This window comes from Durio zibethinus, chromosome 2, assembly GCF_047325235.1.
Source record: "Durio zibethinus cultivar Kanyao isolate XHJ-2024 chromosome 2, ASM4732523v1, whole genome shotgun sequence".
NCBI lineage: Eukaryota > Viridiplantae > Streptophyta > Magnoliopsida > Malvales > Malvaceae > Durio > Durio zibethinus.
The window spans coordinates 5,521,590-5,534,572 of record NC_143163.1 but is presented as its reverse complement, the minus strand read 5'-3'; the positions used below and the strand labels follow the sequence as shown (position 1 = coordinate 5,534,572).

At 33.7% G+C, this 12,983-nt stretch overlaps 1 protein-coding gene and 1 long non-coding RNA gene across 4 annotated transcripts; one reads left to right on the top strand and one right to left on the bottom strand.

Annotated features, from left to right (window-relative positions):
• Positions 1-315: 315 nt before the first annotated feature.
• On the bottom strand, positions 316-1,337 carry LOC149519921 (uncharacterized). The gene is made up of 4 exons (XR_016326966.1): positions 1,240-1,337; positions 1,052-1,124; positions 799-862; positions 316-697 (listed from the first exon to the last, which is right to left on the bottom strand). It is a non-coding gene; the product is annotated as an uncharacterized LOC149519921 (long non-coding RNA).
• A 670-nt stretch (positions 1,338-2,007) lies between these two features.
• TIC62 (NAD(P)-binding Rossmann-fold superfamily protein) lies at positions 2,008-12,962 on the top strand. 3 transcript variants are annotated; one of them, XR_016329895.1, is made up of 14 exons: positions 2,008-2,302; positions 3,303-3,420; positions 3,507-3,579; positions 3,665-3,704; positions 4,015-4,191; positions 4,565-4,646; positions 4,760-4,832; positions 4,931-5,041; positions 5,143-5,292; positions 5,854-5,987; positions 6,073-6,300; positions 11,393-11,537; positions 11,923-12,008; positions 12,095-12,962. XR_016329895.1 is itself a non-coding variant. In XM_022906650.2 (14 exons), exons 1-13 carry the CDS (start codon positions 2,125-2,127, stop codon positions 11,975-11,977), a joined length of 1,605 nt encoding a protein of 534 aa, XP_022762385.2. In that variant the 5' UTR covers positions 2,008-2,124; the 3' UTR covers positions 11,978-12,008; positions 12,095-12,962. The 3 variants fall into 3 exon arrangements, 1 of the variants encoding a protein (XP_022762385.2); XM_022906650.2 differs by having other exon boundaries at positions 11,352-11,537; XR_002692262.2 differs by having other exon boundaries at positions 11,923-12,962.
• The last annotated feature ends 21 nt before the right edge of the window (positions 12,963-12,983 follow it).

The following is a 12,983-nucleotide window of genomic DNA, read 5'->3' as shown; positions in this document are numbered from 1 at the left end:
AATGGAATATGTAAATATGAATTTTTTAGGAGTATATTTTGAGATTTAAATGGCTAATGGGTTAAGATTAGGTTTGGATTTTATCGTACTTCTAATTGAATTTAAATGTCAATTCCAATAAAATCCATTTAATATAAAATTTTTATTAAAATTTTTTTTTAATCACAATTATAATAAATTTTTTTAATCATAAATATAATAAATTTTATTAATTTTTTTAATCTTATTCAAATAAAATCTAGAACAAATTTGTTGTAACTACTTAAAGAAAAAAAGATTGGGTAACTTACTCCAGAGTTAACTCCTCGTCTTGTATGTCTCCTCATCTCTCTTCTATCAACCAAGAATACAGGAATATATCCCTGGATTTCCACATCTTTTAGTCTAAAAAATTCAGTCACATTATCTAAAATAGATTGTTTTTGCGTTGCATTTGTGATTGATGTAGCAAAACAATCCGAGCAAATTTTTCTCATATCACCCAGCCCTGTATACTCTGCGTTCGTTCCCTATAGTGAAATTTTCGTTTTCATTTATATCGTTACAATTGCTAAAAAAATATTCAATTACATAAATTAAAAAAAAAAAAAACCTTAAGCCTCATACAACCACAGCAGACGTGAGTTCCATCAGACCTATGACGATGACAAAAATATTGGTTCCAAAATTCACGCTTTCGAATTTCATTAGGTGGAATCTGTAAGAAAATAAAATAAAAAAAATTCATATAAATTTAAATGAATATTAAAAATTCAAATTTTTCAAAAAAAAACAAAAGTTCTCCCTGGAATTACTTACTGATCCATCACACACATCACAAATAAATTGATACGTCTGGTGTCTGTTAGAATTTCTTCTGGAGCTGCCACATTAATTAATTGTTAAGTATTATACATTGAAGCTAACGTACTGTCAGTTCAACTCTATTTATAGTTTATTTGATTGGTCGATAAAAAAAATAAAAATTTAATTTCAAAACAATGTAATAACGCGATGAAAAGTTTTTTTAATCGATCATCTAAAAGAAACCTTAGATTGTTTTTTTGTTTACCTTTGTTGCAGTGAAGATCTCAAACTTTCTTCTATAGCTCTGGCCAGTTCCTCATCTTGATCGACGATATCATCTGATAACATGAAACTATAAAATCATTTAATGCTTGCTCTTTCGGATTTTACTCAAATTTTCAGGAAAAGGAATCATAAAGAAATGTTTTGATATATAGGAGGAAATGATCTGACCAGGCACGGTTTTTCCACTTTCGTTAGCATCTATATCTAAAAGGGAGAGCTGGGTAGCCAACTCCAGATAATCAAACTCATCTTGTTCCCACTGATCCTACATGCAAATTCATATTTTCAATCCAAACCAAAGTGCTAAAACCAATAGCAAAATTGGATATTCAAGAGTTCATGAACGAATTACCATTCACTTTTCTGAACAAACGTTTGGTTCCAAAAGAAAAGTTCAGAAGAAGTAATCATCCAAATAGTATTCTGATGGATCAGCAACATGTAAACAATCATAGATCAAATAAAAGAGAGCTAATAAGGAGATTCTTCAAAAACTTGAACTATTCAATATTTGTAAAAGAAGTACAAATGTATGCAACACATATTGGGAAACCTTGGTTATATATATAATAATAATAATTAAATGGTATTAATAACTGCCTAAAACATGCCTAGTACTCTTAGATAGCATGCACAAATATTGAAAAAAAAAGCATTCATTTTCATAATGATTTTTAATGTATACCTGAAGGAAATGATGGTATAATTTATAGCAAAAAAAAAGTTAGATCATTTCATGTAATTTGCAATTCATTGCATTGGTTGTATGCAGATTTCCAGTCTCCCCAGGATCTAAAGTCATATTTTTTCCGAACAAAAAAAAAAAAAAAAAAGGAGAAATTTCTAACCATAAAAAAGAAAAAAAAAATCGGTATTATGTGCCAAAAGGGACCCATCATATCAAGATGGAGTGGCGGGTGCCTCAACCGCCAATCAAAATAAGTTCTGTCCAGATAAACTGCTTAGTTTTCTTTCGAGTTTTCAATTAAGAAGCTTTACATTTTTCTTTGTTCTGCTTCAAAAACTTCCCTTTTTTTTTTTTTTTTGCTTACAATGGAGAGTTATTCCCTACAGTCATCAGCCATTTCAACGGTACCCTCCTCTCTGCCAAGAAGTGGGTTCATTGAGAAACCTCTTGGTTATGGTCGAGTTTTCAAGCTTCCCAGTTGTAAAAGATCATACCCACATGTCAGAAAGCTCAAATGCTTTGATTTGAGAGCTCAAGCTTCAGGTAAATATATTTTACACATTCTCCTGCTTTTGGTCTTACTTTTTATGTTTTTGGCTATTCTCTAAGTTTTCTGTCAAATGGGTTATCCTTTGATTTTTGTACTTCACATGTATGTTTTGACATTTCAATAACTTTTTGCTAATAATACTTTGATAATTGTGCATCAAATCTGTCAAATTTTAGGTAAGATATTGATCAATTTTACTTTATATTGCAAAATCTTTGCAAATAGGGATGAACATGTAGCTATTTGATCACATATTAAAGGAATTTAAAGGTTCCCAAATCAGCAATGAGAGAAACCTTTGTATCATTATCATTATTATTATTTTTATTAAATTCTTAAGGAAATACTCTCGGGACAATGCAGACTAGAAAACTACATCTACAATGGCATTATGTAAAAAATTGTGTTTATACTGTTTTTTTTCTGCTCTTTTTTATCCAGAAATGCCTCTTTTTTATCCAGAAATGCCAGATTAGAGTCAAATTTGATATTTCACTGTCAAATTACTCTCTAGATTAGATTGGAAGAGTATTTAAGACTAGCATTTTGAAATTCAATGGGGGCTTAATTTTCATGAATTCTTTGATTATTTCAAGATTTCAATAAGATGCATTTCAAACTTCTAAGAATCAAAGTCCTCTAAAAATTTTTTTTTGTAGCCAAATGAAAAAGGCTTTCTTTCGAATTGCTCCAATAAAACCATTTATGTCAAACTTAAGCTGTCCTGGGATATACACTTGTTGCTTATGATTGTTTAGTAGTTATGATCAGATACAGTTGCAGAAATATGCCTTTGCATTTGACATAAAAGAAAGGTGGTGGGGAATCCAACTACAAGTGTTAAAAAAGCTAAGAGATGAAGGAAATATGTGGTTCATTTTGCATTATTGCTTTCAGTAGTTTCTTTATCCCATCCTCAGTGGAAAGACTGTCTGTCTCCCTTTCACATGTATTTATTACCATATGGTCATTAGCCTACATTTTTATTACTAGGCACAATAAAAATCAGTTCAGAGGTGGCTGGAAAAATTTCAAACAAAGCAGATTCCAAAGATGAGGATCTTGCTTTTGTTGCTGGTGCAACGGGCAGGGTAGGCTCTCGAACAGTAAGGTTATAATCCACTGGAAGTTTCACTTGAAAGTTAAACAACTGGATGTCCAGTTTTTAAAATGTGCTAAAAGCTTGTGACTCTTCAGGGAGCTTTTGAAACTTGGTTTTCGAGTTAGAGCTGGAGTTAGGAGTGCTCAGAAAGCAGAATCTCTTGTGCAGGTTTGTGTTTTCCTTGTTAAAGTATTACTCTTTTATTGTCACTATTTCCAAGTTATGCTTATGTTAAAGAGAAATTTCAATCCAGAGTGTCAAGCAGATGAAGCTCGACCCTGAAGGAACTACACGTAAGGACAAGAGAGCCTAGGGATATTGGTTTCTTCTTACACCTTATTATTCTCAGCATTTGATAAAACTAAGTTTTGTTTTTGACATATTAAAAGGATAGTATTATACCTATTCTCCATTTCCCCTCAACTTTCGATTCATTCCATCATTTTCATCCACTTCATGTGAATCTCACTTGATGGAAAGTTGTGGTGTGATGAGTGGAAGTCATGCATGAAAATATAAAGTATATCAGCACTCTATAAATATTGCAATTCAATTATAATGCTCTCAAAGCAAGTAACAGGCAATCTTTGGTCTTTAGACCAGCTGTAGAAAAGCTTGAAATTGTGGAATGTGATTTGGAGAAACAAGATACAATTGCACCAGCCATAGGCAATGCATCAGTGGTCATATGCTGCATTGGTGCCAGTGAGAAGGAAGTTTTTGACATTACAGGGCCTTATCGGATTGACTACCAAGCTACAAAGAATCTAATTGATGCAGGTAAACAAGATGTTGAACATTAGCATGTTTGTTAGTTTGCATCTGGCATGTGACTACCATCTTGAAAGCTTTTAGCAATTATATGTTTTTTTCTTTTCTTTTTCCAAAAGAGAGAGAGAGAGAGAGAGAGAGAACTTCCTGTATTAATTCAAGGGCATCTGTTGATTTATTTATCTTATATTTTGTACTTTTCCAAGAATACTTAAAACTTGGTATATTAAGAAAAGTGAAACTTCAAGATTAAATGAGAGAAATGAAGTCTTTGGTTCTAGACTTCTCATTTGATGAGTCAATTTCCTCAGTATTTATACAATAACAGTGTCCTATCGAAGCTCTGCATGCTGAAACCTGAATTCTTTTTCTGATGGGGCAGCAATTGAGGCAAAAGTTAACCACTTTATTATGGTTTCATCTTTGGGAACAAATAAAGTTGGATTTCCTGCTGCTATTCTCAAGTTAGTTCCTTTTATTAACAAAAAAAATCTTACATAACATTTTGACTGTATATATGCTCTATTTTCCAATAGATTGGAGTAAAGATTTAGTATTTTTCTTTTTCCTATTTAAGTTTATTTTGGGGGGTCCTGATCTGGAAGAGGAAGGCAGAAGAAGCACTCACTGCCAGTGGTCTTCCTTACACTGTAAGTGCATCTAGAAGTACCTGCAAATTTATTTGATCACCAGCACTATAGAGAAATCATATCTGGATTTGATTACTCATCTTGAAGTGCCTGTTCAGATAGTCAGACCGGGGGGAATGGAGCGTCCCACTGATGCTTTCAAGGAAACTCATAATATCACCCTCTCTGCTGAAGATACTTTATTTGGTGGTCTGGTGTCTAATCTTCAGGTCTATATACATATTTTTTAATGTTATTTTTCATTTTGCAATTTTTACGCCGTCCTTGCAAAATATGAATAACAATATTGGTTTTTATGAATTGTTTGAAGGTGGCTGAACTCATGGCATGCATGGCCAAAAACCGTAGCCTTTCATTCTGTAAGGTGGTGGAAGTCGTTGCAGAAACAACTTCTCCATTGAGACCTATGGAGGAACTTCTTGCAAAGATACCATCTCAGCGTGCTGACATTTACTCTGAGGTACTTTTTCTTGCTTAGAGTGCAGAAGAGACTTTGCCATTTTCCATCAACATGTAACACAATTGAGAAACTGGGTGCAAGAGCTTGAGCCGATGAAGTGTAATCTCAAACTACTGGAATATAGAGTACATAAAACATTCTTTGAGATTTAGAGCTTTTACATCATCTAAGACATGACTTTTTGAATAGAATGACTATCCTTTCCTTTTTTTTTTTTAACTGCACAGCATCTCTCCTATGAAAAATTGCTTAAATTCTGTGATAAAAAAATGTAAGATATTCCTGAAGAAGAAATGATATTTTCTCGTTTAGTCTATCATCTCTATCAAGAGCACGTCGTGAACAGTTCATATGACGGCTAACCATGACAGCATGGTGGCAAAGGGATCAATAGAAAGGGGTGGGTCCAGGGTTCTGTAAATGTTGTCATGGGTTAGGAAGTGATGTCTAACATGCAATAGTTGTGAGGAGAGAGTCAGTGTACTTATTTAATAACTATGGATTACTCAACTGCACAAACTACCTTGGTGTCTAATTAACTTTCTCTCCTGGTGTAAACAGGAATCTGATACTCCCGTTAAGCCTGATCCAGCACCTGTTAAGAGCATCGTAACTGAGAAACCAACAACTCCTATTGAGAAGGAACCCGCACAAGAAAAGGCTGTGGAAACAAGGCCACTTTCTCCCTATGCTGCGTAAGCCAATTTATTTAATAATAGATGAGTTGTTGCCTTCATATTAGGTAGATGTCAAAGATAAGAGATGCTTTGATTTTAATAGCTATGAGGACCTGAAGCCACCTAGCTCTCCTAGTCCAACACCAAGTGGACCCAAAGAAGTAAGTTCCAGTGCCTCAACACCAGTAGAAATTGTCTCAACTTCCACTGGAGGCAACAGTGCTCCAACAGCTGCTAAGAGCATCATAATTGAGAAACCAACTACTCCCACTGAGATGGAACCTGCACAAGAAAAAGCTGTGGAAACAAGGCCACTCTCTCCCTATGCTGCGTAAGCCAATTTATTTAATAATAGCTGAGTTGCTGCCTTCATAATTCATATTAGATAGATGTCCAAGATAAGAGCTGCTTTAATTTTAATAGCTATGAGGACTTGATGCCGCCTAGCTCTCCTAGTCCAACACCAAGCGGCCCCAAAGATTTAAGTTCCAGTGCCTCAACACCAGTAGAAAAATGTCTCAACTTCCACAGGAGGCAACAGTGCTACAGCTGCCGTGGCTACTGACATCTGTGAGAAGGATTCTTCCCAGAAGTCAACTAGTCATTCACCCTGTTATGTGTGTGGAAAAACTAAAAAATAAAATTGTATAGAAACTAAGAGTAAAACTGAATCTATATTGAAAAACTACTCATAAAGAATTATACAAGCACCTTAGGGTTATAATCAACTAACTAGTGGAAAACTTAGGAGACTAAATCTTTCTAAAACTGATCCTATAATTGAGGGATTGTCTATCCTAATTTTTTGTCCTTAATTTTAGGGATACAAATACTTAATTCTAAAGAGACTAATATAAATATACATATTACAACATTACAACTAACTGTAAATAAGTGTTTTCCCACACTCCCGCCCAAGCTAGTGAATAGGTGTTTTCCATTCTTAGCTTGGAAATAATTTCTTGAGATGTTGCATTGCTAAGACCTTTAATCAACACATCTGCAAGTTGACCCTTGGTTGATACATACGGTGTACAAATCAACCCACTGTTTAGTTTCTCTTTTATTAAATGCCGGTATACTTTAATGTATTTTATTCTGTCATGTTGCATAGGATTGTGTGCAATGCTTATTGTAGACTTGTTATCACAGTAGAGCATCATTGGTCCATCTCACTTAATCTTCAAGTCTTCTAGAATAATCTTTAACCATAGTAGCTCACAAATTCCTTGAGCCATTGCTCTAAACTCTGTTTCAGCACTTGATCTTACCACCACATTCTGTTTATTACTCCTCCAAGTTACAAGATTACCACTTAGGAAAGTGCGGTATCCTAAGGTGGATCTTCTATTAGTTATTGAACTTGCATAATCTGCATCTATATATGCCTCTAGAACTAGCTCCAAATTTCTTTTGAATAAGATATCTCTCCTAGGATTGGCCTTCATATAGTGTAATACACAGTAGATAGCCTGTAGGTGCACTTTTTTAGGACTATGCATAAATTGACTGACCACACTCATAGCATATGCTATGTCAGGTCTACTATGTGAGAGATAAATGAGTCTTCCAACCAATCTACGGTACATCTCTCTATCTACTGCAGCATCTTCATTAGCTTTTCCAAGTTTATGATTAGGATCTATAGGGTTATTTGCAGGTTTACATGCGAGCTTCTTAATTTCCTTCAAAAAATCCGTCACATATTTTTGTTATTGGATGAAAATACCATATGGTGAGTGAGCTACTTCAATTCCTAGGAAGTATTTCAATCTCCCTAGCTCTTTTATCTCAAATTCTCTAGCCAAATACTGTTGAAGAGATTCTTTCTCTTTTTCATCATCTCCGGTTACAATTATATCATTAACATACACTAATAGAAGTGTGAATTTACCTAAATTAGAGTCCTTGATAAATAATGTGTGATCTCCTTGACTCTTCTTATATCCCATTGCTAGCATCACTTTGAAAAATCTCCCAAACCAAGCCTTAGGAGACTGTTTCAGGCCATATAAAGCCTTTTTCAACTTGCACACTTTGTTTGCTTCTAGATGACCTTCAAATCCCGGTGGAACCTTCATATATATTTCTTTATTCAAATCACTATGTAGAAAAGCATTCTTTACATCAAATTGTTAAAGCTGCCAATTATAATTTGCAGTCAATGATAACAAAATGCTAATTGTATTCATCTTGACAACTGGAGCAAAAGTTTCCTGATAATCCACTCCATAAGTTTAAGTGTAGCCCTTAGCCACCAACCTGGCTTTATACCTTTCAACAGTACCGTCTGCCTTGTATTTTACAATGAAAACCCATTTACATTCAATATAATTTTTTTCCTTTAGGCAACCCTACTAGTTCCCATGTCATATTTTTCTCCAAGGCCTCTATGTTTATTTTCATAGTTTGCCTCCATTTCTCACTAGATAATGCCTCGGATAATGTAGTCGGAATATAAATAGTGTTTAGGCTCACAAGGAAATTTTTATAAGATGGTGAGAATTTTTCAAATGACACAAAATTTGAGACTTTGTATAGTGGATGCTCAGTTCATTCTCTAGTTCCTTTCCTAATGGCAATAGGCAGATCATAATCACTAATCATAGTTTTAGGAGATTCATGCTCATTTTGAGAAACAGAGTCAAAGAATGTAGTTACCTCATTTCCAGAGTTAGGATCAGGTTCTTGGACTTGCACTGGTTTAGAATCTAGAACTTTCCTTCTTGAGTATACATGTAATTCTTTCATAGAATCAAGAATAATATTATCTTTTGTCACATCTTCTGTGTTTGGAATGTGTTCAAACTCAAATTCTGTGTTTGACTTGGACTTAAAAGAAACAGGTTTAGACTTAGAAGAATTAATGGGTGAAAATGTTGAAGAAGAGGACAAATCAAACAAAAGAAATCTTTATCCTTATTTTTCATGAATGAAGTCTCCCCCTCAAGATAAGGTTGAATAAAAAATGGTTTACTTTCTTCAAAAGTGACATTTGCAGACACATAGAATTTTTTTGTAGGATGATAATAGCACTTATACCCTTTCTGAGTTGATGAATACCCCACAAAAATGCACTTAATTGCTCTAGGATCCAACTTTCCCCTATTATGACTGTGAACATGAGCAAATGATGTACAACTAAATATCTTAGGTGTGAGGTTGTTTGTGGTATTAAAGTTGAGATAGAATTGTGAGAATAGTTCCATAGGAGTTTTAAATCCCAAAACCCTTGAAGGTAACCTATTTATAATATGTGTAGTAATGAGTACAGCTTCATCCCAATAGGATTTTGGTACGTTTGCTTGAAAAAATAAAGTTCGGATTGTGGCTAGTAAATGACTATTTTTCCTCTCTACCACTTCATTTAGCTGTGGAGTATTAACACAAAATAACTCACTGATAATCCCTTCCTTTTGAAAATAGGTAGATAAACTCTAGTTGAAATAGTCTCTTGCATTATCAAACCTAAATCTCTTGATTTTCACTCCAAATTGATTTTGGATCATGTTTTGGAAGCTTAAAAACACATTATTTACATCTGATTTGGATTTAAGTAAAAAAATCTAAGAGACCTTGGTACAATCATCTAGGAAAGAAACAAACCAACTTCACGAAAAATATTAGGAATTGTAGATGGACCACATATGTCGCTATGAATCAAGTCAAAAGGAGTAGAACTTCTTTTATTACTAACTGAAAAAGACACATGTCTATACTTTGCAAGTTCACAAACAGCACAATGAAAATTTTCAGCATTTAATCCTTTTAACAACAAAGGAAACATGTTTTTCAAAGTTCTAAAAGAAAGATGTCCAAAACGTAAATGATAAAGTTAGATTTTGTCTTTATTGAAAGATTTTTCAGAAAGAAATAACAAAGGTAAACTATTCTTGATATTACTTGTGTTTTTTGATGTTTTAAGATAGTATAGTCCATCTTTCTCCTTAACAAGTCCAATTTTTTTTTTCCGAACTCTGGTCCTAAAATTCACAATAGAAGGGATAAAAAGTCACTTTGCAATTCATGTCTCTAGTAAGTTTTTGTATAAATATCAAATTAATAGACAATCCAGGAACATGAAGAACATTTTTGAAAACAAATGAGAGATTAATTTGAACATCTCCTAATCCTGCCATTGTAGTGAGTGAACCAAGAGCAACAACAATTTTCTTATTACTAGGACACAAGGAATATGTACTAAACTTCTGTGAGAAATGTGTCATATAGTCTGGGACTTCTGAGTCAATGATCTAAGAACTCGTAATAGACTTAACCAAGATATTTAATCCATGAGAACCAAAAGTTTTACCTGAACTAGAGATCTTACCCAAAGAACATACCCTAGTAGGCTTTTCAAAAGTTTTCAATAAGTTTCTTAATTTCTTAATCTCTTCTCTGTCCAATTTTCTTTGTTCCCGAGACTTTTGTAGTACTCTGGTGGTTTTACCAGTTGTCACTTCCTCAAATCGAATAGTAGTGGCAGATTTTGCAATCTCTAACATAGTTATATTTCTCAGAACTGAAACGGGTCTTGATAGTAAATGTTTAACCAAGCAATGAAAGCCAAAGAAAGAAAAAATAAGATTGAAAGATTTAACAAGATTTGGCTATGAAGGCATGAAATAAAATTCAGCAATGAAGGTTGAAAAAATTTTCTTCCCAAGACGAGCCTAAAACTCTAATACCATGTGAAAAAACCAAAAAATAAAACTGTATAAAAAACTAAGACTAAAACTGAATGTATATTGAAAAACTACTTATAAAGAATTATACAAGCCCCTTAGGTTTATATACAACTAATTAGTAGGTAAACTAAAAAATTAAATCTTTCTAAAATTGATTTTATAATTGAGGGATTGTTATCCTAATTTTTTGTCTTTAATTTTAGAGATACAAATACTTAATTCTAGATATACAAAAATAAATATACAAATTATAATACTACAACCAGCTGTAAATAAGTGTTTTCCCACAATGCGTAAATATGCAAATATTTTTTGGGGTTGTCCTTCTTTGGCTGGTTCTCTTATTCTTCTTCAAAACCAAGATATTACAGTTTCTTCCCCTCATTTATTTTGATTTCCCCCATATTCTTCTATGCTGCACTGCAACTATCACAACTTAACATGTTCATTATGTTGTCGGTTTTTTACCTAGTACCTGAAACTATATGATAAGAACTAAGCACATTAAAACTCAAGTCTGTTGGTTTTGATTTGCATCAATATTTTTTTCTTTCTATGACTTTTGATTTCACTTATTTGATTTGTTGAACAACCTACCTGTTTAAGTTTTGGTTTGAAATTTTTATAGCCATTTCTTCTCTTATCCTTTTATATTCTTCTCCATTCCTTTATTTGTAGTCCTTCATTTTATCAGATACGGTGATCTTAAGCCCCCTTCATCACCATCTCCTGCAGCACCTATAACAGCAGCTGTGGACAGTGGGTCCCAAGGTTCTACGTTGTCAGTGAACAGCACAGCTCAGTCTTCAATAGCAGATAAACCAATTGATAAACAGCATAATGCCGGACCAACATGCACACCACTTTCTCCTTTTACAATGTGAGTTCCTTGGTTTTCTTCTTTGTTTCTCTTTTATGTAATATGATTTCATCAAGTCATTGACTTCATAATGTCATTAAAGTAATCTTCTATTCTAGAAATTTGCATAATTCCCACTCCAAGATCACTTATGGATATCGAATCTTCCCTCGTATGTTTGGCCTTCTTTGTGCTTTCAGTTTCTTGATGGAATAAAACATATTTTAAAACTTCTAGCATGCATAATCTGAAGCTCTTGGAGCTCCCTGTTGCCAGAAAGAACTCCGTTACCTTCTTCATTCTGCTTATTTGCAGATATATAAGTTTAGGCCTTGTTATGCTATCAGATTCAGAAATATTGTAGTGAACTAAGTTTCTTCTTTTATTTCTTCAATAAAATTGCCAGGTATGAGGACTTGAAGCCTCCAACATCGCCAATACCATCCCCAAGGAAATTTTAAGAGAACCAAAACTGCTACTTAGTCCGACAAGGTATAAGTCCAAAATCGTTGACAGTTTGGCTTTCTTGGAGAAAAATAGTTGCATGAAAGTAATCATCCGCTATATGATTGTCACAGAACCATGAAAGCAAACTGGAATTCACCACTTTAATTATGTGAAGAGGCAAGCAATTTAACCTGCGGCAGTATTTTATGGAAATTTCTTGTTATACGATGCTGAGATTGTGACTATATGCATTTGTTCCATTCCTGCTTCATCAATACTTTTGGAGATTATTTGATACATTTGTACCGTTGATACATTTGTACTGGTGCTTTTAAAGCAGAAAGCGCAATAAATCCAATTTGAATGTATTTATATAAGAATGTCTTGAGTCAGATATTTTCTAACTTCAAACCTTCTCCTTTTTCTACCTTCTTTTTCTGCATGAAGCAAGTTAAAGACCAGAAAACCTCAAAGAAAACACACACAGATGCACCTTCCCATTTAATGCCTTCTTTGTCTTTTTTTAGAAGGATAATGGGAGCAGGTCTTGGGAAGATTTGTGGACACTATTTGAAGCGGTGAAATTGCATTTTTGATCAGGGATTGATGTATTGGATGAATGAATAAAATTTCATTAAGCCGGTAAGAACAAACCATTAGAAGCAATCCCAAGGAAAGGTGTGAAACAACACCTAAGAGGATAAGCAGTCTAAACTGTAACATTCTCATTCATCAAATAAAATAGCATATGATCTCTAAATCCAGGATCATCAGAACAGAACAAACAAGTAGGACCTGTAAAACATGTTGATAATCGATCTGGCTGTTTCAACTCGGGAGGAAATGTCATCGACTTCTGCAACTCAAATTGGCGAAGCTGTTGTTGTCTAGGATATAGCAGCAAGCCAGCAACTGTGGAATAATTACCTTTTCTATTGCAAATGATTAACATAGGTTTAATTATTCAAAATATATATTAATTCCACTCTGTTTATTCCATTTGTATTAATTTGCTAAAAA